General features: G+C 39.5%; 1 protein-coding gene across 5 annotated transcripts; it reads right to left on the bottom strand.

Moving 5' to 3' along the window:
• Positions 1–1,575: 1,575 nt before the first annotated feature.
• si:dkey-237i9.8 (platelet endothelial cell adhesion molecule) lies at positions 1,576–24,546 on the bottom strand. 5 transcript variants are annotated; one of them, XM_038714436.1, is made up of 14 exons: positions 24,389–24,546; positions 24,230–24,265; positions 19,875–20,171; positions 19,012–19,290; positions 18,661–18,930; positions 16,053–16,325; positions 12,806–13,084; positions 12,076–12,354; positions 10,636–10,737; positions 6,602–6,655; positions 5,856–5,945; positions 5,246–5,302; positions 4,285–4,307; positions 1,576–1,845 (listed from the first exon to the last, which is right to left on the bottom strand). In XM_038714436.1, exons 1-14 carry the CDS (start codon positions 24,429–24,431, stop codon positions 1,744–1,746), a joined length of 2,184 nt encoding a protein of 727 aa, XP_038570364.1. In that variant the 5' UTR covers positions 24,432–24,546; the 3' UTR covers positions 1,576–1,743. The 5 variants fall into 5 exon arrangements, with proteins under 5 accessions (XP_038570364.1, XP_038570365.1, XP_038570367.1 ...); XM_038714437.1 differs by lacking the exon at positions 5,246–5,302 and having other exon boundaries at positions 24,389–24,545; XM_038714439.1 differs by lacking the exons at positions 1,576–1,845; positions 4,285–4,307; positions 5,246–5,302; positions 5,856–5,945; positions 6,602–6,655 and adding exons at positions 8,116–8,651; positions 10,485–10,515 and having other exon boundaries at positions 24,389–24,544.
• Positions 24,547–25,124: the final 578 nt, after the last annotated feature.

Below are 25,124 nucleotides of genomic sequence, written 5' to 3'. Positions count from 1 at the left end.
GGCACAGATCCTTTCATCAACAGGCCATTTTGTTTTCAAGCTGTGTGATTCAACAGAAGCAGCGTGTGTGTTAGTAAATGAAAAAGCACCTGAGCAGAGACACCTGAATTCTGAATGTATAAACATTCATGACTACATGGCATCATAAAAGACAAATTCTGACTGAAGCTTAGAAACCTTAGGAAACATTTACACAGTCACAGACGGTCAGTCTGAGACATTCAGTGTTATGTGTCATCTTACCATTAAGTATTTTAATCATTTCCCATGCACCTGCCATGTTTATTTTGACTTATTATTGACCACATTTCCCATAGTTTTACTTATTTATTGGTTTATTTAACAGGGACAGTGTACATTAATAAACACTGCTGTATGCATTCAATATGCAAACATTGAATCCAAAACAGCATTTCACTTGGTCTACTGAGGCTAGTGTTAGTGGACAAATTTATTTATTTATTTTAAATAATTAACTTTTTCTCCCTGTATCACTTTGAGATGATACATTATATATAATTGCGCACTGAAATACTCACTATAAATATAAATTTTTAAATACAGCCTAAATACTGGCATAATATTTTGATCATCTTTCTTTTCACATAATCTACCTACTATGTATATTATTCAATTCAATTCAGCAGAACCATGGCTCAGGGTGGGCGGCCATCTGCCTTGACCGGTTGGGGATGAAGGAGAGAGAGAGAGAGGGAGAAAGAGAGAGAGGGGAGGGAGACAGCCTACACAATATACACACAGAGGTACAGACTGAATGAAAAATGGTGCAGATATTTATAGTAGTGTTAATGATAACAATCGTAATGTTAATGATAATACCAACAGTAATAATAGGGAGATGTCGAGTTAGTAACATGCATTGATGGGATGAGGATGCGTACAGATGGAGAGAAAGAAGAAGAGAGAGAAGCTCAGTGAATCATGGGAAATCCCCCGGCAGTCTTGGCCTATAGCAGCATAACTAAGGGATGGTTCAGGACTCACCTGAACCAGCACTAACTATAAACTTTATCAAAGAGGAAAGTCTTAAGCCTACTCTTAAATGTGGAGATGGTGTCTGCCTCCTGAACCCAAACTGGAACCTGGTTCCACAGGAGAGGAGCTTGATAGCTGAACGCTATATATATATTATCCACTCTACATTGTCATACTGTTTCTATTATGCATAAATATATACTGTATGTAATGTATCACAGTAGTGTCCATATAACTTCAGGAATACAATCAACCCAGGCAAACCACAACGGTAGGCCTGCTGGTGAAACCTGTGTAAGCAAGCGCATGTGCTCTCACACCAAAGGACATTTATGTTCGGTCATAATGGTACATCTATTTCTTATTTTTATTTAACCTTAATTTTATTGTACCTGCACCACCCTCTTCTTATGCAAGAACTCGGGTGTGTTTGTACTCTGTAGCAAGGCAAAGCACTTTGAGGAACTTTGAGGAACTAACAATAATAGATGATGTTACAGATGACGGTGATAGTCCAGTTGTTTTCTTTTTAGCTGTAACATCATGCCATCTTCACGGAAAACACACCACCAAACACAGTAAGGATATGTGACATGCTTTTATTGAGATAAACAAATATTTACAGCCAATTGTTTCACTGATTGGAAACTGACAACGTACTTGGTAGAGTTTACCAAAAAGTGTGAATAAGAAATGGGAGTGGGAAGGGACAAGGAGCGGTGTGTGAAGAAAAGAAGGCGGAAATCACTAATCCACGGGCACTGGCAGGGCTTGGCAGTTGTTGACCTCTGGATGGGAGTGACTGATCTTATGTTGTTCAGTGTTGAGCTCAGCGTACTCTACTGAACCCTGCTGACACACAAATCAGATGCATTAAACACTGTCACAGCTAGGTGATATTTAAAACTATTGCATTAGAAGATTTTTTTTAAAAACAAGCGTGTTTTGTGGCTTCTGGTAATATGTGTGCAAAACGTTTGCACCTGCATATATTCAAATCAGATTTTTAACTGTGTTTTCATCCATCTCCTTAACTACCCAAGTTCTAATCCTCATTATTACTGGAGCAAATCCTGATAACACACTGCCGGAGGATGCTCTGTTTTTTCCCCACAATAAAAACTTCAAATTGTCTACTGAACATCAGTTTCCTGAGGAGCAGACAAACCATAATAAGAGTATTGTCAGACCAAACCGCATAATCTGTCATCAAAAAGATACAGCGGTGAAAGTTTTTAGAACATGATGTCATGTCCTCAGCTTATTATTTCAAATTCCTCTCTTCAGATGACTTTAACACCATGTAGGGACAAACAGAGCACTCAGGAGCAGCAGTGATTAAGGCATGCTGGGGGACAGTATGCTGGCCAAGATGGGCTTGGAGTTAATTTGACTGGGTCACAGCGCTGATCTGAGCAGGCGATAGGGAAGGAAGCCCCAGCCCAAAGGCCTTTGTTCTTGTCTGGAAACTTTGACAAGCATTTCCCTCTCGCTCTGGATTATAGGCCTGCAAAAGATCACTGTGACCAGGAGGCAGCCAATGCAGGGACACCTGGATGGTTTTAGTAATTTAGTTTATAACTTGTAACATACATGAATTGAGCTACTGTATAAAACTTGTTATTTAAGTCACTTTTCAAGTTAATGGGGAAGAAAACTTGTGTGACTGCTTTCTAAGTGGGACTTAAATCAACAGTGAATTAAGTTTGGTCAAAATGTTTGTATGAAATACTACATGCTGGACAAATGAAAAATGAAATATGTGAATAAGTGTTAAGATTTAACTAGTGAAGCATTTCCTTTAGAAAATGAGTGTGATTGCTATTAGCGCTGGTAACAATTTTTTCATGAGTTTATAATTATATGAAAACTCATTAACCTTAATATATTAGCTGAGTTACATAAGTAATGATAGTGAATGGAGACTTTCAGCATCAGGCTTTAATGCATTACGGTACCATTATAATGAGCTTATTCACAGTTAATCAGTGTGCACAACTGGCTATTTCTAAATTTGAATGGAGTTAGTCCTCTATAAAGGTGCTGAGTCATAATTGGGGCTCCACAGAATTTTATGCCTTATATAACTCAAGCATGACATCATAATTAACTTATATACAGAGCCAGAGTGAAACCAGAACCTCTGGGTGCTGTTCCAGAAGTAAAACAAAAAATTAATTTGAAATCCCATTGACATTTGGAACAACGTTAAAATCCAGCCTTGGAACTGAGCCTTTCTCAACAGTATGTGGCTCGCTTCATGACTTTAAATACTAACAAAACTACAACTACAACTAAAACTACAGTCATTTAAAAAAATAAAAATAAATCTAATATCATTGTTTATTTAATATTTCGTGTTTTTTGTCGCCTTCAACAAACAACATTACCCATTAGCTGGTTAAACGCCATGGCTCGTCAGAGGAGTCCATGAGCGAGTCCATGGGTCATGGTTAGCTCAGAGGTGACTGTTATAACAGCAGGACAGAGGACTCTGTTTTATACAGCAGAGATTGCAACTAAAAGTTGAATGGCTTTGGTGAAATGGAGTTTGTTTGTGCTCACAAAGTAAATGTTTAACCTTGTTAAAATCATGAAGGTTCCAATTTCTAATAGCAAGTGCTGTATGGATGCTGTTTTGGCTTAGAATATGAATAATAAACTCCAGGAACAGGCCTAATTTTTCAGAAAAAAATGCTGATTACAGAAACTAGTGCAACAGAGGCTGGCCTGGACACGATTACAGAGCATTGTGCTGTCTTACAACAACAGAACTGGAATTGCTTTTGTGAATTACAAACCTTGTAATAAGTCATAAAATGTACATGTCACCATGACAAGCTTACGTAAATTTGATCAGTGTGTAATACAGAGCATTTTTTAAATATAAATTAGGTTTGCTCTGTATACAGTGGCTGAGATTTCAGTACAATGGATGTCTATGGGACTGTTTTTAAATGTAATTGTTCTAAAAGTTATCAACAAGAAAAGTATTTGCATCTACAAACAATTTGGCAGATTTGACATATGAAATGTTTCAATAACATTAAGTCAAGTGTCTTTTAAAAAAAAAATCTAATTAAATATGTCAACCTTTGAATATTTTTTTCCAAATGCAGAAAACTTCATAACATTAGGCGTGCATATTTTTATAGTATACGAACAATATATGGAGTGGAAATGGTTTTCAAGTTTCAGGCAAAAAATAAAAAATAAAAAGCACACAGGTATTATGATAATAATAATAACAAGAATACTCGAAGTGTGATTGTGCTGCTAACTACTCACATAGTCGTGATGGTCAGCGGCACCTAAAGGAAAAAGCGTCACAGGTTAAATGTATGTTGGGTGTGTATCCTGCTCACTCACTGGCTGACCTCAGGGTTATTCATTAGTCATTTGACAGTTACAATGACGTGGCGGACCTTGCTGACTCACTTGTTCCTCCTCTGCTGAGGCCTTTATTTCAACCATAAATCCCTGTAATCTGAATCATTGGTTAGAATATTCCCTCTCACTCTTACAGATGCTTCTCTCAACAACCTCAGGATACTTTTGTCACAGTTAAACAGGATTATTAGGACTCCAATGGACTACTTGGTAGACACATCTAGCTCTTCTAATAACAGGAAGTTCCTGCCTGCAGTAACAGGAAATGGTTTTGTAGCCGGCCTGTGTAAACTGTCCTTCCATCGGTAACCTCATTTTAGAAATGATATGTGGTGTGATCTGGAAGTGTCACAAATTCTATCATGTTGTAATAAAAGCACTGACATTCAACATTGATATATTATGAGTTGATATGGCAAAAACGTTAGCAAACACTTACCAATTTACACATCAAACAGACAAAGAACAAACAACTCTTTCATCCATTAAAATTTCATTTCTGACCACCAGTCCAAGACCAATTATCACTCTCCTCTCTCTCTGTTTAGGTTTCCGACCACAAAAGGAAAATACGCTGCTAAATTTTGGGCAGGTGGATAGAAAAGAGTGCTGCCCGTTGTGACTCAAAACAAGGCTGGTGAGAGCGGTGAGACCAAACCAAAGCAGTAAAGTTAAGGACTGGAAAACCAAAACATCAAGCTGGTGGATGCTAAAACGCTCTGCAGAAGAAAGGAACTGCAAAGGTGCAGGTTTGTCACTATGAGCAACCCCTTTCCCAATTACACTTGGCCATCTTGGTCATTTCCATTGTTAATGTAAAAATTTTGCAGCAGTGCAGCTTTAAAGGAGTTAAACTCACCATGTGGAGAGTTTTGGAGCTCGCTGTACACTGTGTCTGTGCCTTTTCTCAGCGGGGCTGTTAATGTAAAAAGCAACATATTAGCCTGCTGGAACATCAAAAGATAACGTTTAGTAGACACTGTCTGTTTGATCTATCCTTGACAGAAATCTAAAAATAGGCGGGTTGTTTCATATTCTGTAACTGCCATCTCCAGCCCATTGGGACCTTTAGCACAGGACTGTCATGAAGAAGGGGCCAGTATCAGAAACCAGCATGGCAATTAGCTCAACCCTTCCTGTTTATGAGGTCTTCAATGGTTCTGGAAATCCTAGCAGTTATCCCTGTAGCAACTTGGAGGTTAATTATGGGTAATTTGGCCTCTCCCAGGAAGTGTTGGTCTGTATCATCAACTATAAAGGAATGTGGGCAAAGCAGACAAAAAAGGTTTTGGCAAGGAGGTTTGGAATTGAAGGAGAGAATGTGCAGAATGGTTAAAAATAGCGGGACGAAACGTTATCAAAATAACAGAGTTTGGAGAAACAAAACGGGCATAAAAAGATGAACTAGGAGATGGACCCTAAACAATATATTTTTTTCCTCTGTGTGTGTTACTGTATAAAGTGTCTACCTCTGGCAGGATCTACTGCCCGGGGATGCACCACCTCAGTGTACTCCACATCAGGCTCGTTGGATATCACGCTGCTCTCCTCGTCATTGGCTGCAACCAAACACATCAACAAAATTCTCTGACAAAACAGTCCCAACTTGAGGTCCACTTACTTTTCCGGAGCTTTCAACCATATGACTACTGTATATGCTAAGGACCTTAAGTTGTGTTAGTTTAGTTAACTACAATTTCCTTCAAATTAACATGAAGAAGTCCTAAAAAAGCTATGGATGAAATCACAGCAGCTACTGAACTTGCGTGTTGACAGATCAAACACCATGGCAAGTGAACAAACTTGTCAGCTGATGTAGATGGCAGAGGTAGAGTTTTCCTCCCACAAATGGTATAGAAACATATTGCACATAAAGCAAGACTATGTAACTCTTTAAAAAACGAAACGACACATTCTGCTTCTTACAAATGAAAAGTTGAGCAAACTCAAACTTGGTCATTTGAACACACATTGCCTTACTTGGTTTGGTACAACCAGCAGCTAATTGTTGCTAATATCAGCAAACGTTAGGTAGATATTACTGTGGAACTGTCATTACTGAATCACTTCTGTACTGGTACAACTTTTACACATTTTAGCATTAAACATTAGCTCATAAATGTCAATAGTTGCTACACTGCATGCTTTCATAGAACTCTAAGACATTTTCAGTAAAAGTCTTATTATAATGGTACATACTATAAGCCCAGCTCACCTGCGTCAAGTGGTCTCTTGCTCCATACACTGACTGTAGCTCTGTCCACCCTCACTGTGAAACAGAAAGACAGACATCAGGTCATCAGGCAGCCGCTAAACCCAGACTTTAATTAAGTTCTGCGCCGATTAGAACAAAGAAACATACCTTAAAAGGTAATTAGCAGTAAAACAACACATTACAGAGCTACATGTATGAATATCACCTGACATGTGATGTGTGGTTGAGTAATTCCAAAAGAAACAATTATAATATTTGGAAAATACCTATTCACTTTCTAGCTTTTTAATTAAATTTTTATTTAACCTTTATTTAACCAGGTAAGCCGAGTGAGAACAGATTCTCATTTATAACGGTGACCTGGGTCAAGATAGGCTGAAGTTGTGCAATATAACTAATTCCCACTAAAATACAAATACAAAGTGGTATAAAGAGGTCAGCAGTAAATGAAATGGCATATACAGTGAAACTGTGCTACAGTGTTTAAGTTGTATGAGAAGAAGTCTGTCTGCTGAATATGAAACTACAGCCAGCAACCAATTAGCTTAGCTTAGCATAAAGACTGGAAACAGGGTGAAGAGGTAGTCCGGCTAAAAACGATAAAATTTCTTTGCCAATCTCTAAAAACTCTGTTCATACATGTTTTACCTTGATTGTTTAATCCATATAAAAACCAACGTGCCTTTTACAGTCGGGTCATTTGTTATTTTTACATCTTTTCCTGTCTTTATGCTAAGCTAAGCTACTGAACCAGCTCCTGGCTGTAGTTTCATACTTTAGCAGTCAGACATGAGACTGCTATGAATCTTTTCATCTCACTCTTGGCAGGAAAGTGAAAAACTATTGAAAAGGCCAAAAGTCAACAAACAGGATTATATTCTGTTCTGTATAGCTCAGAAGCCCTTGTTGTGGCCCATCTCTACAATATGGGCTTCAGTGGAGGCTTTATTACTCTTAAAATAAAACCAATAACAAAGGAACAGATTTCAAGTCTTCATCTGGCACATAAAGAAATGTTCCGTTGCCTTGTGCACAATAGGCTGTTAATTCAGCAGCAGTTGCACAATAAGCTCTGGCAAAAACAACTTCCCATTGCAACTTCCCAGTTGGTAATGTAATCACATACACAGCACAAACAAGGCTTATGTGATTAATTTCCTCCGCCTGCTGCACGCATTCAAACTTGCCTGGCCAAAGTAAGCGCCACCTTCCCCAACACCACCAGTTTTATCAACATGCCCCCCCCCCCAACCTGCTCTGTGCCAACATAGGAAGTTTCTTGCAGACTCTATTGTTTCAACTCTTCAAGGGAGTCTCTGTTGTTCATTCCCTTTTAGGAAATGAATCAACGTCATGTTGGTATTCTTGTCTTGGACCTGTGCTTAGGATGGTCGCACCATCCTAAGCACATACTTGAATGGAAGATTAACGCAGGCATGAAAATAATAGAAATGTTTTTAGACCTATGAATGAATGAATAGTACTATTAGTAATGAATGGTACTGACACACTTCTAAATAAAACCAATTTCTTTATTCTACAAGTGTCTCTTCCAATGAGTCAAGGGATCAACCAAAAATATATACACACATTTCCTGTGATGGTGATAAAAATGTATATACAAATCAATCTGTCACCAAACCTATTTAAACATGCACATTGGACAAAAACAGCAGGTGAACAATAAAGGACATAAAATCACACGGACATGGCAACAGTATGAAATCAAAGGCCATCTAGATTGCAGGAGGAGGGGAGAGGGAGTAGCGGGTCCTGGTTTAATATTTTTTTCAAAACAAGCCCCTCCTTTTCACTGAGACAACTCGTCAGTGATACTTGGCATCATGAATATGAATACTGCTCTTAAAGTCTTTTCTTTGAAAGTTTATAAAAAATTGGATTCAAGTCCTGTACATTGTGGAGCATCTCTACACTGTGGCTGCGATACTGTAGCTGCTCCTGTTGCTGATGTCAGCGGGAAGCGATGCCGAGCTATCTCGCACCCCATTGGTCACTCTCCCCTCCATGCCATCATAGACTGGCGCTGCGTCTGGAAGAAGATGATAATTTGAGCTCTAACCAGTTTGCAAGAATTGACAACCAATCCCATGTGCTATGGCTGAACTACTTAAACAGCTTCTGCCTGCATAACACATCTTGAACCTCTGAGAGTTTACTTCTGGAAGAACTGTATCCTAACAACATCCTAATCTTCCTGCCTCTGCAATACATACTTAGACACAAACACGATGTACATACAAAAAAAGACAGAGACAGACGAAGACAATACGCTCAAATATACATTGTGCTTGCACATAAACTTGAACAGGATATTATCTACAACTGGTAAGCAACACAGACATTTACATAAACAAAGGTAGCCAGGTCACCACAACATGAGCACTGCATGCAAATTGATTGCTGTGGCAGGAAAAATGCTATTATTGTTAAGAACTGAGAAATCACAAATGGCGGTTAAGATGATGACCAATGAGGACAGTCTAGTTTACAGGAGAATAGTAAAACCAAGATATCTGTGGCTGCCGTATAAACCTCTGTACCATGGGTTAGATTCACTGCTAAAGAGTCTCATTTAGGGCTTGAAGGCTTTCTGAGAAACAGTGAAAATAAAGTAATCTCTGGCAGCACTGAAAAGTTACTAGCTAAATGTCTAAATTATCTAAAACATAAAAACTATATGCAAGCAATTCTGATACAAGCTAATAACGCACCTCAATAGCCATACTGGTGGTTTTGCATGTTGTAGTATTGTGAGTTTCTTACCAAAGCACATTGTGTATTTCATGAAGACCTAACAAACGTGTTAAATTAATTTCCTTCCTCCATCACAAAGCAATTTTTTTAAAGCATGAAATCCTTAATTGTTTACATCGATGTTTGATAGCTGGCAGTTTTCATCTTCCCTGTATTTTTCTGGGGAATTGATACTTTATTACTTGGTGCTTTACCACCAACTGTATATTAATGAAATAGTGAGAAACCATCATCGGTAATGTGCCCCTCATGCCTCATGTGGGTACACTGGGTCCTTGTGCATGTGCACAAACAAACAATGTAAAAATAAATTGCTCCATAGTGCCACTAATTGTCAGAACAAACAACAATTTTTATTCATAACATACATTTTAATATCCAAGGAGAATCATGCACCTTTAACGCTACCTTCATGACTTGCACATATTACACAAAATAATAGTCCTACTATTAGCCTCTTTTTTATTTGCCGTCTTGCAGAGTTTGATGAGAAGATTGATACCCCTAACATGCGTGTACGCTAAATATGAAGCTGTTGTCAAGAGACAGGTGGAAACAGTTAACAAAATGTGCCTACTGGCACATCTGAAGCGAACTAATTAACATGTTATATCTAGTTTGTTTAATTCGTACAAAAACAAAGTAGGGTTTGGTGACTATTTCTTGGCCAGGAGCAGTAACATCCCTGATTCTTGTCATCATCGTGAGGCTGACAGACAACCAGCAGAGACTCCAAAACAGTGAAATGGCTGATGTCAGAGCCTTCTTGAACACACCAGAAATTGTGAGTTTTCCATTTGGAAAAGCATCACAAAAAACAAAGCTGTCAAAATGCCCAGTATTGCCTATCTCAAGCGAATTTAAGTTTCCGAAAGTTAATCTTCATATCATGCTAATATTTAACTAAATACTATCAGGGAGGTAGGAAATCAATCTAAAAGTTTTTATTGTACAAAAATGCAAAACAGCCAGTATGGTAGAACAGAAACGCAAAACTCATAAAACTTCAGCCATCAAACCCAGCTAATTTAACTAGATACAGAGTGACTAACTTCAACTGAAGCCTATCTGTCAAATTCAGAGTAAGCAAGTAGTGGAGCAAACTCACACTGACAATTCAGCAGCTGGTTCTCTTTTACCTACAACAGGAGAGAAGAGGTGAGAAGAAGAGCAGGAGGAAGTAGGCGCAGGAAGGTGGTTTTTCATACATAGTTAGACATAAGAGGCCTGATTTGCTGGAGGACTGTGGGTCTCTCTACCTCTCTTGGATTTGAAGTACAACACACACACCACCGCCACCACTGACAACACGAGCAGAGAGAACCCCCCGATCATCGCTTTCTTCCACATCGCCAGGCCCACTATGGAGAGAGAGACAGAGAGAGAAAGAGAGAGAAAGAAGGGGAAGTCAGTGACAAACAAAAACACAAGGGGAAAAAAGGGGAGGGAATAAAATGGGACAAGATAACAAAGAATGTTCAAGACAGATTAAGGGTCAGGATGAAATAACTTCACTTTGGTGATCCCTTGTCTTTTTATCTAGTGCAATCATCAGGTCAAATTTGTTTTGTCCAGTACTTTGGTTTATACCTGAATACCTGATAAACTAATGAGAGCTTCAGCTGTACTTTATGTTTCGTGTTAACTGATGAATAGATGGTTACGAGTCACAGCAGCAGTACACCAACGAACCACTCGTTATAAAAACAATGCAAAAAACCAGCGTCAAAGCGTGCAAAGTTATACATTAATGTAAAATGCTAAAGTCCAAAATGTAAAATAAATGCTAAACATTGTACCTGCTATACATTGGCAGGTTAGTATTGTCACTGTGAGCACTATAAGCCATTTAGCCTTTATTCCAGCCTCACAGAACTGCTAGTTTGGCTGTAAGGTCTTGTTTTAAACTATGCCTCAAATCCCACAAATTTTTGAAAGTGAAATACTAAAAACTTTTTCTGAATGCTGTCCATAAAACAGTGCAAATATTGCAGTAGAAAGTATTAGACTTCCCCCTGCGATTGACTGGCGACCTGTCCAGGGTGTACCCTGCGTTTCGCCCCATGTAAGCTGGGATTGGCTCCAGCAACCCTGTATGCAGGATAAGCGGTTGACGATGGATGTATGGATGGTATTAGACTTCCTGGTATGTTTTGAGATCAGTGCTAGTCAGAGCTCAGATACAAGCATGCACACACAGACAGACACAGACACACAAAGCCTATGCTTGTGTGTTGTAAGCTAGCTGTATCTAACATGGGCAGCTGTGAGTTGGCTGCTTGTGGTGAATAAAGGCAAACTGCAAAAATAAACTGAGCCATTGAAAAGTAACTGCTACCTAGATATTATGTGGAGATTTTATTTTGCTGAACTGACCTCTGTAGGTTAAAAGCAGCCTGTTAAACTTTACTATGCACTGGTTGTACTACATCACGGCTGCACAGGATGGGGGAAAAGTCAGGACTAGCCGGAGGCACAAGCAAGATTGTGGGTAAGGTAAAATTGGCTTTGTACTTAATCTGCAGACACCTTAAAATTTAATTTCTCTCCCTAGATTCTTAGCTTTTGTTTTGTGTACGTGCAGCATAAGCTCCCCACCATTTCCATAAAGGATTCTTTTTTAGCACGAAGTAGAAAAGTCAGGGTCAATCACAGAACAGCAAGTCTGGAGTAGGTTGGGTCCCTCCCCCCAGTCTCACCTTCTACAGTGACCCGCTCACTCTGAATTGCGTTGTTGGCGTAGTTGACAGCCTCGCAGTAGTACCTGCCGCTGTGCCCCTTGGACAACGGAGAGACTTGGTAGTCTGTGTTGTTGTCATTGGAGGTGGTGGTATGCAGTGGCTGTTCACGGCCCTCACGGTACCACTTAAAGGTGACCGGTGGTGTGCCTGAAACACCACATATGAGGTAGAGACGATCTCCCTCCGAGATTTCTCCTGGGGATGGGAGGACGGTCAGAGTCGTGTTCGTCAGAGGCACTGGGAGACGAAAAGGTGGTGGAAAAGTAGTGAGATCAGATAACACTGTCAAATAGAAAGTGAGGTTTTATTGTGTCATTAAAATATAAGAAGAACTTAATCAGACACCCTCATTACGTTAAAGTAAATGGTTCAACATTTGTTTTTGTTATGCAGAGTTAGTTCAAAATCACTGTCATGTTTGTTCATCTAACTCTCAGGAAGACAGCAGATATGTGTATTTCTCTAAATGTCAAACTGTTCCTTTGAAAAATGAAAACGTCGATATGAGGTTATTGTTTTGTCAAAAGCTACTTTATACGCCCTTTTATAAAGCTGGCATAGATCTGTAGTGGCTCATCAAAACTATGTGGCATTTCTATGATTGATCTGGATTTATTGACCACTGTTGATAAAGCAAATTGAAAATAAACTAATAAAATAAAATGGATAAACATGCTTGAATATTTACCTATGACTTTAGTAGTCAATCTTTCACTGATTGGACTGTCCTTGTTTCTATTCTGGGCCTTGCACATGAACTTGCTTATTTCCTCAGGCTTGGTGATGGTGACTGTGAAGATAGCTTTTTCAAAGGACTGCTTGACGCTGGTTGTGCTCAGGTGTTCGTTATCCTTCCACAGAGTGTAATTTATCGGCAGGCTGCCTGTGTCCGACTGACAGAGGATTGTGAAGGGCTGTCCTAGAATTGCCCTGCCAACCACAGAGATCTTTGGAGTGGAGACAGAAACTGAAGAAGAGGAGACAAATAAAATACACTTGCTGTGTGTATTGCTGTGGACAAAGTCTGTGAAACAAAAAACAAAACCCCTGTTCGCTAATTGAAAACCTAATTACCTAACCTAGCTGGCTTTATGCTTTTGTCATTGAATGCTCCTTGCATCTTTATTCAGTTACTTTTACAGAGAGAAGCACAATACTGACACAATATTTAGCACCTTGCAGTGTGCAAAAGGAAGCTGTGTCACTTCTGGAGAACAGAGAACAGCGTTGTGTTTAAAACTACAGTGATGTAACGGTAGGAGTTGTGTTTTATCCACCAAGTGAATGTCCAATATGTACTCGTCTTCAAGTTGTTTTTACTCTCTACTAACTTTGAAGGAAATATCTGCTTTTTATTTGCTTAATGCTCCCTATGTTCACCAGCTATTGGCTAACTTGTCAACAGTTTAGTTGCTGAAGAATGTAAGACTTATTTCCCAGAAGTTTGACATTCTGGGAAATAAGCTTATTTAGCTTTCTCGCCTTTTCACCCACAGACAATAGTTTGTTCAAGTTCAAGGAGTCTTTATTATCCCCGAGGGGTAATTTGTTGTGCAGCAGCAGCAGGATGTAATATAAATAACACATACACAAACAACAACCACCATCAGTAAGAAACAAAACAAGTACATACTACATAAAAGCTCCATTTCTCACATTGAATTATTAAAGAAGCCTATAGCAGCAGGAACAAAAGCTCTGCACTGAACCAGGCTAGCTGTTTCCCCTGTTTCCAGTCTTTATGCTAAGCTAACTATGTCCTGGTTATTTGTCAATCTTCTCATCTAACTCTTAGCAAGAGAGTGAATAGCGCATTTCCCAATATGTGCAAACCCTTACTTAAACCTTTCACACCTTTATGTTAAAGGTTCAGTGTGCAATATTTCTGAGGATCTATTGACAGAAATGCAGTGCATATTTTCAGCTGTGCATAAAGACCATAGAATGAGACAATAGGTGCGTTTGACCTCATGCAGCGCTGTGCAGCGCTGACTTAATGTGATGCATGCTGGACTTAAAACAAGGCATGCTGGTTAGAAATTGTGTCCGACTTTCGCTGGTGTTGAGGATCTATGCTGCCTTGTCGAAAAATGCTACCATAGCGCAAATCGACAGCAGAGTCGATCAAATCGCTCTGCCCTATCGAAAAATGCAACCTTATGTGTTCCCTTTTCCAATCCCATAAAGTTATAACTCTCACAGTATTATGACATATTCTGTTTTTTGATTATATTATAACATCATTTCAGGGGCCCTATCAAATATGCAGCATAGATTATCAGAGCACTGGTTACTTAGCTAGACAATCAGCTGATCAGTAACATTAATTGGCAATAAAATGGTAACTTTAGTTTAGATCATGGAAGCATCAGCCAAACCTTTACTGACTGAAAAACATTTATTGTTAGATGGATTGGTTTATTCTCCAGCGCTGTGCTTTGGCTTGTGGTTTATACAGTTAGTTGGATTAATTTCATGTAGTGACTCTCTCTCTCTCTCTCTCTCTCTCTCTCTCTCTCTAGCGCTCTGTTTTGACTTTGTCTGTTACCTTCCTGAGAATCAGCTGATCACTAATTGGCAATAAAACGGCAGCTTCCAGCATCGGAGCTCAGATCAGCCAGCTAAACTTTTACTGCGCTTGTAGAAAAAATATGTAGTTGGATTGTAACTTCATGTAGTTCTTCTCCAGCCTCTGTTATGGCTTTGTTACGTGGACAGAAATGCGCCCTTACCTTCCTGAGAAAAACACCTGATGAATATTATTGGTATTGAAACAGTAACAGCAGGGAAGCTCAGATCAGCAGCTAAACTTCACATCTTACTGCCCTGGTGGAAAACATGTATTTCTTTTTACTGCTAATGGTGATATATAACAAGACCGTGTGCCTATCAAGTGACCAATAATGAATACTTTCCAAATTTGCATGAAAAAACTTATTGGATTTTGCTTCCCACTGTGCACACAAATATGTAATTTGTACTTTTACATGCTAAAAGCCCATTACAAACGTTGCACCGTTTTACCACATACTAAAATTATGGCCGTCAGCACTACTTTGTGTTTCTGCTGTATTTAAAAAATTTAAAAAGACATTTTGGTAATTTTTGCAGATTGCTTATCTAATTAAGCAAAGCCAGAGGAACCTTGATTCTCACCTGACTATGCCTTTGTAAACTTCATGTATTCTGTGGTTTATAATGGACTGTGGTGCAGAAACAGTGAGCCTTACATTGTCCTGTTATCTGTCAGTGGTCATACCTGATGCACTAGATGTGATAGTGTTTGAGAATTTCTTCATTTACTTTGGTATGTTTGTCCAGATGAGCCAACCCTCCCAAGATGTAAAATAATGTATTACAGGAGTATGACACATCATGTAGTACTTCATCACTTCATGTGGCTGTTGTTTAGTAATGAAAAAGTAATAATAATATTCAGAAAAACATATGGTTTTACATAATTTATATAATTTCTTAATATATCTAAAAGAAACCTAATTTCTTGACTGGCAATCTCTTTTATCTCATAGAGGACATCTTTGTCCTGTCTCAGGCACCGTAGCTATACTGCTTGCTTGGGTAGGGTAGGGGGGTGCAATTCGCAGCTCTCACCACTAAGATGTCACTAAAACTTACACTGAACCTTTAATCATTGTAGATTTGCACTGCGTAGGACATTTTACAGAAATGTTACTAATGCTTAATTATTATTATTATAAAAGTATAATAAATTTATAATAAAGTTAAATAATATAAAAAATTATATTATTAAAGGTCCAACTGACCTAAAAAGGACACCATTGTGACTTTATGTAAAAGTGACTGACCAACGTGTAAAATTTCTGACACGTGTATGTAATGAGGTGCATGCCTTAAATCCACTCTTAATCTATGTGTCAAAATTTGCATGTGAAAGAGGGATCAAGGAATCTTACCTCTGGGACGTACAGTAAGGGTTTCACTGTGTTTCGTGATGCCCTTTGCTTGAGCTACACAGGTATAGTTGAAATCATACTGCAGGGCCTTGCCAGAAAATACTCCAATATCCCTGGGGCTCAGTAGGCTGTTGGGTGGATCAAGAGTGTAAGTCAGCTCCTCCATTCTGAGTCTTTCAGAGGCATAGCTCTCACTTTTGCAGGTTAGGGTCATATTTTCCTTTTGAAAGACTTCAGCAGGAGACATGGTGAGAGTGGGCATTGAAAACAGCTCTGTGGATAGATTTTTAAAAACACGGCAAGTCATTCTATGCATTGATTAATTTAATAGTTCAAATACTGATATGTATGGAACCCCAGAAATGACAAAATGTAGTAAGATATTATCAGACGGAAACAAATTTGAAATCCCTATTTTGTGTGTGTGTGTGTGTGTGTGTGTGTGTGTGGGGGGGGGGGGTATACATTATGCCATTTATCTATTTCCATTATTTTTCCCAAATAACAAACTTTTTGAATACCTAATAGATGGGTTCCCCATTCATAGACAAAGGAGGATGCGCACAGGAGAAGGCTAGAACACTCATTGTTAAAATATCATGATAGCTTATATACTGTATGCGGTGGCGGTGGAAGGAACACTTTGAGGAACTCCTAAATTAGCACCTCTAAATCTGTGCCCATGGTTCTCAGCAGGAAATCGGTGGAGTGCCAACTCCAGGTAGGGAATAAGTCCTTACCCCAAGTGAAGGAGTTCAAGTACCTCTGGGTCTTGTTCACGAGTGAGGGTAGACTGGAGCAGGAGATTGGCCAGAGAATCGGAGCAGCGGGGGTGGTATTGCACTCGCTTTACTGCACCGTTGTGGCGAAAAGATCTACCGGTCGATTTTCGCTCATACCCTCACCTATGGTCATGAAGGCTGGGTCATGACCGAAAGAACGAGATCACGGGTACATGTGGCAGAAATGGGTTTCCTCAGGCGGGTGGCTGGTGTCTCCCTTAGAGATCCCTTGGCCATCCGCGAGGAGCTCAGAGTAGAGCCGCTGCTCCTTTGCGTTGAAAGGAGCCAGTTGAGGTGGTTTGGGCATCTGGTAAGGATGCCTCCCGGACGCCTCCCTAGGGAGGTGTTCCAGGCATGTCCAGCTGGGAGGAGGCCTCAGGGAAGACCCAGGACTAGGTGGAGAGATTATATCTCCACACTGGCCTGGGAACGCCTCGGGATCCCCCGAGACAGAGCTAGTTCATGTGGCTCGGGAAAGAGAAGTTTGGGGTTCCCTGCTGGAGCTGCTCCCCCCGCGACCCGATCCCGGATAAGTGGATGGAGATGGATGGATGGATGGATGGATTTTCCATCTAAAGCCGGTGATCTATACCATTATCAGCTGTCACAGAGACACACATTGAAACTCTAATCCACGGCAAACTGATTACCAAAGTATTGATCATATATAGCCTGACAAATGTTCGTACAAAAGGCAAGACAGCATAGGTGTAATGAAATGTCCCCAGCCGATTACCTACATTAAGGGGATTTTGGATATCTCTTTTCTCCATAAATTTACATTTATGGAACATGGGTCTCTCACACCAAAGGCATGCATCTTATCCACTGTTCCATCACTGCCCCACTACTGACAACAGCCATTATTGCAATGTTTTTAGGAATAAACTATTATATACATCAGACTATGAATTATATATGAACAACCCCCTCTGTAAAAAAACCCCTCAGGATATAGAATAGAATACAACTGGAAAGTTTGTTATATGTAAGCGCTACTGAAGTGGAGATTTCTGGCCCAGAGAAAAACTCATTTTGAGAAAAGGGCCTTTCTTTCTATTTTTTCCCCACCAGGTTCTGTACAAAACTATCCACCACCGTTCAACAAGTTTCTTTGCACCATATAATGTCCAGGGCCTTAACCATATTGGGGAGAGTCAACAGGGGCCAGTGCCCCTGTAACCCCCCTATGGCCCCCCCTCTGAACGAAAAGTCTACAACAGCCCTATTGAATTGGCGGCCCAGCACATAATCCAATTTTTATGACAACAAAAGTAAACTTTACTGTATGAAAGTAGCTATGTCGTTTCCTTCTCATCTTTGTTGAGTTTCACATGCGCTGTACCGATCACCCGCCGTCAAGTATTTTGTTTTGGGTATATTTCACATGAGGACTATTAACAGAGGTGAATATGGAGAAGCTTCCTAGCAAAAGTTATAGTGGGGCACAAAATACAAACTGGGATCCAGAGAATATCTAGTACATGAGAGCTTATACTGTTCATTAAGCCTTACAAAGAAGTGTTGCATCAAAGAATGCACTGTAACTTAAGCTAAAGTTATCAGATTATTTGTATAATGTAATTTAATAAAACTAGCCAATAACTAAGTTACTGAAAAGATCTTATTACTGAAACAATAACTGTAAGTTACTGGAGAGGTCTAGATTTCTTTCTACACTCAATTTTAATTATTTATCGATGTTTTCAGTTATATTTTTTAGTGATAATATGTTACTATATTTTGTCAGTTTTGGGACTCCATACTTGTAGGCTCCATACGAATATAATTAATGCTGACCGTCAATTTGTACAATGTCCACTCACCAGTCACTAAAACTTGCTTTGTGGTGACTTTCTCTACACTTCCAATCACTAATTGGCACTCAAACTTCCCAGGGTCCTTTGCCAGTGCGACCATGCTGTGGTTGATAGTGGTGCCTCCACTGCTGAGAAGCTTGGTCCCCTGGACCAGGTAGAGTCGGGCACTGTCAGAGTTGTGACTGAGGTTGCTGATGTTGCACAAGATGTTGAGTTGGTCTCCTTCATAGACAGTGTACTGAGGGAAAATCTCCAAAACTGGTGAGATTGAAAGCTCTAAGGAGACACAATCAACGAAGACACCCTTAGACAGGTCCAATGCTTTGAAAAGTTCCACAATTTCAAAATGCTACTTACCCTTGACTCTAACATTGATGGTGTTGCTCATCTCAGACTTGATGGAGTCTGGCGTTATAAGGACATTATAGGCACACTGAATTTTGTGGTCGCCCCCGCTGATGCGAATCATGACCTCTGCCTGGTTTGAATTGTTCTGCTCCCTTTGGATCTCTTCGGAGTTGTCGTAGAAGAAGAAGAAAATGGAGCCCGTCTCACCGGGCGCTGTGCACCTGGCCTTTAGCTCCTCCCCTTCATTGACCACGTGCTTGTTAAGTGAGAGAACTGGTTTTGACAGGCCTGGAAACCCAAAACGCAAGAAACACGCTCAGAAGTAATCAAAAATTAAACAGCACTATCTTTTGCCAATGTTGCACAAACATTTTGTTTCCAACGCTCCTTTATTTAAACTGCTGTTTGTCTCTTTGTGTTTTAAGGTCTGTTATTGCTTATGTTTTATTAACTGATTATTTTACCGTTTTTATGATGTTTTATTGTTGTTTTTTTGATGGTCTTATTTTTAATATTTTGCTCTTGTAAACCACTCTGTGACTTGGATCTGTGAAAGATGCTATATTAAATAAACTTTTCATGTACTTACATTATTTACATTTTCTCCCCTTACATCTATGGGATTTATTATTGCATAAAAATGCTAATTGTGTAAAGGCAAAAATCTCAGATCCAGTTGTTCCTCCACCAGATTCAATTAAAATGTTTTTGGACAATCTTATTGACAGATATTTAACTTAAACACATTTTAAAAATTGCTGTAGTATCTTTTGAAATAAAAATTACTCATTAACTTCACCCGAACACATTCAGATAAACCTGAACTTCTCAAACCACAAGGGAGAGTCCTGTATCCCTAAAAACAAACCAACCTGTTACTGTGAGTTTCTTGGCTTTGCTGGTCCTCTCTTTATCTTCGATTTTTATCTTGCATGCATATTTGCCAGTGTTGAAGACTCTGGCCTCGCGCAGACTGTACAGAAGATCCTCAGAGGTGCTGGTGGTCTTGGTGTAGACTGTCACGCCGTCCTTGGAAATAGTGTACTCACGGCTCAGCACCTCCTGCCCCAAGCTGCTGACAATGGCCTTGCACCTCAGAGTCACATTTGTGTTCCGAGTCACATTAATACTGGGCTCGATGGACAGGGTGATGTCTTTTATTATGAATGCTAGGGAGAGAATAAAAAAAATTAATTTAACTTAATGTACAAGCTAATCTACCACACTGAAAAAAGGTTGACTTTGATGCCTTATGTCCAAGCTTTTACATTCGACCTTTTAGACTTTTTCTTAATGGTCTTGCTTCACTATGAGTTCATATATACAGTAACATGTTCTCTTTTCAATGTGGGTTAATTATATATATTTACTCAAAGAACAATAGAAAAAATACATCTTTATAATTTTACTACTTGGTTTTAAAATTTTGCATGTGACATTAATGTAGCCTATTTAGGAAGGAGATAAAGATAAAGATACCCACTCCTGTCTACATCAGTGGAGTTGAGGTGGAGCAGGTGAATAGAGTTTCAGGTTCCTGGGAATCAGCATCACAGAGAACCTGACATGGTCATCTCACATCTCTACGCAGGTGAAGAAAGCTCAGAAATGACTATATTTCTTGAGGAAGCTTAGGAAGGGCAAATTCCCGCGCCAAGTTCTTGTCAGCTTTTATATAGGAGCAATAGAAAGCATCCTGACTGGAAACATCACAAACTGGCATGGGATGTGCACGGCCCAGAGCCGGAGGGCTCTGCAGCGGGTCTGTAAATTTGCTTAGAAGATCATTGGTACCCATCTCCTGAGCATCAGTGATATCGGTGAGGTGCCTACTCAGAGCCCAAAGGATACTAAAGGACAGTTCCCACCCAGCCAGATGAGTGCAGTTATAGCATGTTGAGGTACACTATGACTATTGTTTTATGGTTCCTTGAGAAAAAACTGTGACTTAAATGAGACTGAAGGCGAGGTCCATTTTATTCTACTGTTTTCAACAGTTTAATTAAACTCATATGTCTGTGTGTTAACTATGGAGCTAGAGTAGCTTAGCTGAGATTAGCATTTAGAGAGTTCAGCAACTCCCTGTCAAACCAAAATGTGTCATTTTAGATATACAGATTAAACAAAGCAGATACAACGTGTTGATCATTGATCAATGAGCTTTAGAGGTGCAGGTAGATGGATTTTGAGCATTGGACAGAGCTATGATTGCAGTTTCACGCTTTTTCTTTATGCTAAGCTAAGCTAATGACACCTGGAACTAGCTTGATATTTACAGTGCAGAGAAATGAGAGTGGGTTCAATCTTCTCATCCATTTATCAAAATGTTGAGGGCTATAAATTTTAGTTAAATGTCCTTTGTCTCAGATGTCTTCTTCTGGTTGGATGATTACAAATAAAGCGTAGAGTCTGAGAGAGGAGAGAAAGTTCTTTGTTTGCATCGTAATGTCGTATGTAAGATTGTAAATAACTACTACTACAATTACACGCCTAAATGTTTTCTGTTTAGCAAACATTCTCTCTGTTATTCTTCTTATTTGTACACCTTTACTTAACAGATATAGTACACTGTATATTTAGACACATTTGTCTTTTTTTGCTCAACCTTGTGTGTTGTAGGGGAAACATGGAGATAGTTTTACTGTCTATTCTTTCAATGGTTTATCCAAATATAAGAATCTTTTTCTAATTGTGTGTTTTTCTCTATTTTGTCTTTGCTGGCTCATAGATAGGACATATTAAATATATATGTGTATCAGATGATTCCAGCTTTTTATCAAGAGGAAGGCAAGAAGTGCCCAATCATAAATATGAAGGACTGCATTGGAGTCTTGAGTGTGCAGCTTTCCCCTCCTTCCTTTGAGCTTTTACATCCACATGCGTCACAGTTTGCACAGACAAGGTTTGAATAGAATTTCCTTTTAATCACTTCCCATTCCTGTTCCAATCAACACGACTGAATGGTCATTTTGCTGGCATATTTGAAATGACTAGCACTGAAATTTCTATTGTAGTTGCCATAAAATTGAGTATCAGCATGGCACTCAGGAAGCTGCTATGTTATCATGAAATTTAATCATGCCGCAGCATCCAAACTGGATATGAAACTCACGCAAGAAACAATGCTGAATGCATAACTGTAAAATGCAATGCCAGACAATGGAATTAGGAAAGGAGAGTCTTTATGCACCTGGACCTGACCTTGATTATTTTTTGGCTATTATAAGCAACTTGTTTGGAGAAGAGATAAAGAGAGTCATTGATAGGCTCAGAGTTTGGCATCCTCCCACTGATCACTGATCTTACAGGTATGAAATGGCCACTTGAGTTGTCAAAGACAAGAAAGGACAGCCAGCCCGGTTGTCTTTTTACACATCAGAAATGTTGTCTTATTGACACAATTTAAAGTTTGTACTTTTATTTCTGGATCCAGCCTCATGAGTCGATCATTTCCTTTTTCATACCAAACTTTTTTGACCTATTCACGGTTATCGTTCATGGTTTACTTTCAGAACGTTTTTAATTACTTACGGATGAATTACAGTAGCCGAACTGCGTCATTAACATCCGAACACTTTGAACCTCTCTCAAAGCCAATCTCAAAAAAGTTGAGTTTTCCGAGACAGAAAGCATCTGTACACATACGTCAAGCCTCCTGACAACATCACCCATATGGTCGAGTATCAGGGACAACAGGCTGCTGTTGTGGGGCAGTAAACAAACCCGGAGAACAAGAAAAAAATGGCAAGAAAAGCACTTTGTTAGACAAACAGGCCACTTGGGGGACTTTTCACCATTTCAGAGCCTGCTGAATTTGGCCCACACCCAGCATCATTCAGCAGGACCTGGCAGGGCTGATGATGAGAAAAATCAGACGTGCAGGGCAGAGATTTACTCTGGGCTGTCGATATGGCATGAGTCACAGCAGGTGTGGTAAAATTTTGAGGTACTTTACTTGAGTATTTCCATTTTATGCTACAAAACAAGGAAATATTGTATTTTTAACTCCACTACATTTATCTGACAGCTATAATTAAATTTGAGATTTAGATTTTTACATTAAATGTGACAATCTATAAAATATATAATTAAAGATTAAACTCATTTCTACCAAAGGGAAATTTCCTCTTTAAACTTCTCAGATGGTTTCATTTAAATAATTGTTCAAGGCCCAAAGAGTTAAAATTATGCAATATTTCATGAAAGAGCAAAGATGGTCCAAAGAGCATAGAAAAGAAAAAAAACAAAACAAAACATACAATTTGTGTATCAGAACTTTCTTCTTTTCTCTCCCATAAATCTTTTAAACACCCCTCACATTTATCTTTTGACCCTTTATAGGGGGCCCGGCCCCTAGTTTGGAACCAGTGGACTGAACTACCAAAAAGTAGTTCAAATTAGCTCCACATCAACACAGTATATCCTACTTGAGAAAAGGGCATCGACTTAATAATATTGTATATAATTATATGTCAGGCACAGGGACTATTTTTCTGCAGAATGAGTACTTTTAGTTTTATATTAAGTACATCCCCTAATATGAATCTGAGGAGTTGCAAGAGCAAGTGGAAAGAAAATATAAAAATCAGCACGTATTAGTTATAATTTTTTCTGGTTTTCACTTTTTGACATCTGATGTAAAAAAGATCCATATACTGTAAGTAAACTTAATTCTAAGTACTTTTTGAAATGCCTAGAAAGTCTAGTCGGTTTCATATCCTAGTGATATTAATATTACAATGATATTATTATCATTACATTTTATTAAGTTGATTTATTAAATATGGATTGTTCACCTCTTCAGTCACTAAAAACATTCAAGAGGAATAATCTACACAATCACAACTGGACATTCCCTCTATCTCTACAAGTACAACTGATACGGACTGACTCATGCCTTCCACCCCCAACCAACTCAACACGGCAGAGAGGCGTGTGAAACTGATCGCCAACATGTTCCCATCGCTTTTCCACCGACAGACACCAACGATCAGAAAGCTCTGATAACAAACAGGACTGTTTCCAATGACTGACCATGCGTCTCTCTTGTAGTGTCTTCCAACTTTTTAAGGCAATAATGTTCCACAAACATTGGGCCTTGTTTTTAACTCCACCTTCTGCTCCAACCAGTGACATTTGTGAGCAAGATATTCAGTAAACTGTCTCTGTGTGAAGACAAATCTAATCCCAGATTTTGTGTCTTTAATTCATCTTAGATTGTACTTACTTGGCTGTGCGTTCACCACTCTGCCTGGATGGAAGTCTTGGAGCAAGATAAGAGAGTAAAGTACCAGGTTAGAGACAAATCAATCAACCACCTCCAGAAAAAAAAAAAGAGATATCCAAATTGTTCCTAAAGATTAATCTACAAGGTCAGCAGTCTTACAGCTGGACAAGAGCGTGAAGGTCAGCAGTAGTAGGAGGCCCATCCTGCCTTAGGGACACTGAGGCTCCCAACGTTGCTGGCTGTCCTGGAGGGTAACAGACTAGTGACTAGGCTGGCTGACTGCGTGTGTGGGGCAGATCTGATTCTGGTGGGCGGGAGCGGACACTAAGGTGGTGCTATACCTCAGCCACTCAGTGGTCAGCCAGCGGTGGCGGTTATCAACCCGAGCAGCCATCGGCTTGGCTTAATTTGTCAGGAAGTGAGTGTTGTTTCCTCAGGATGTTCATGCCACCCGACTCTTTGCTGTTGTGGAATGTTCTCCTGTGGTCTCCTTCATCTGTGCGTGTGTATGTGTGTGAAATTTTGTACTGCTTGGGGTTCCAGTCAGTCAGGCCTTTGACCTCTGACCTTGGCTGGCAGGGCCGGCGCAGGTAGAGCGAAGAACAAGACAGCGACAACATTCTCTGTGCAGCAAAACACATTTCCTGAAGTGACGATAATAGCTTGGCTCAGCTACTGAAAACTGTTTTCACTGACAGAAATCTTCTCAGCTTGGTCTTTAGAGGACACATGAAGGTGGAACCATTTTCACTGGTACACAAACTTTTCATCATGACCTACCCAGGTGTACCATTGGTGAATGAATTTGGTTTTTAACAGTGTTGCCGCCTCACCTTTCAACCAATCACGTGCCCTCAGCCTTGCAGCAGGTTAACCATCTGTCATGCTAGCTAGA

The sequence above is a fragment of the Micropterus salmoides genome, unplaced genomic scaffold (genome assembly GCF_014851395.1).
Source record: "Micropterus salmoides isolate LMB-PRFRI ecotype aquatic unplaced genomic scaffold, ASM1485139v1 Ms_hic_scaffold_12, whole genome shotgun sequence".
NCBI lineage: Eukaryota > Metazoa > Chordata > Actinopteri > Centrarchiformes > Centrarchidae > Micropterus > Micropterus salmoides.
The sequence above is the reverse complement of the archived record's forward strand: the minus strand, read 5'-3'. Positions and strand labels throughout refer to the sequence as shown.

Coding starts and splice junctions, on each gene's coding strand:
- si:dkey-237i9.8 (XM_038714436.1), bottom strand. CDS start 24,431: ATGGGCCTCCTACTACTGCTGACCTTCACGCTCTTGTCCAGCT. Junction 24,266..24,388: donor CTTCACGCTCTTGTCCAGCT/GTAAGACTGCTG, acceptor TCTTGCTCCAAG/ACTTCCATCCAGGCAGAGTG. Junction 16,326..18,660: donor AAAGCAAGTTTTAGTGACTG/GTGAGTGGACAT, acceptor ATCTATCCACAG/AGCTGTTTTCAATGCCCACT.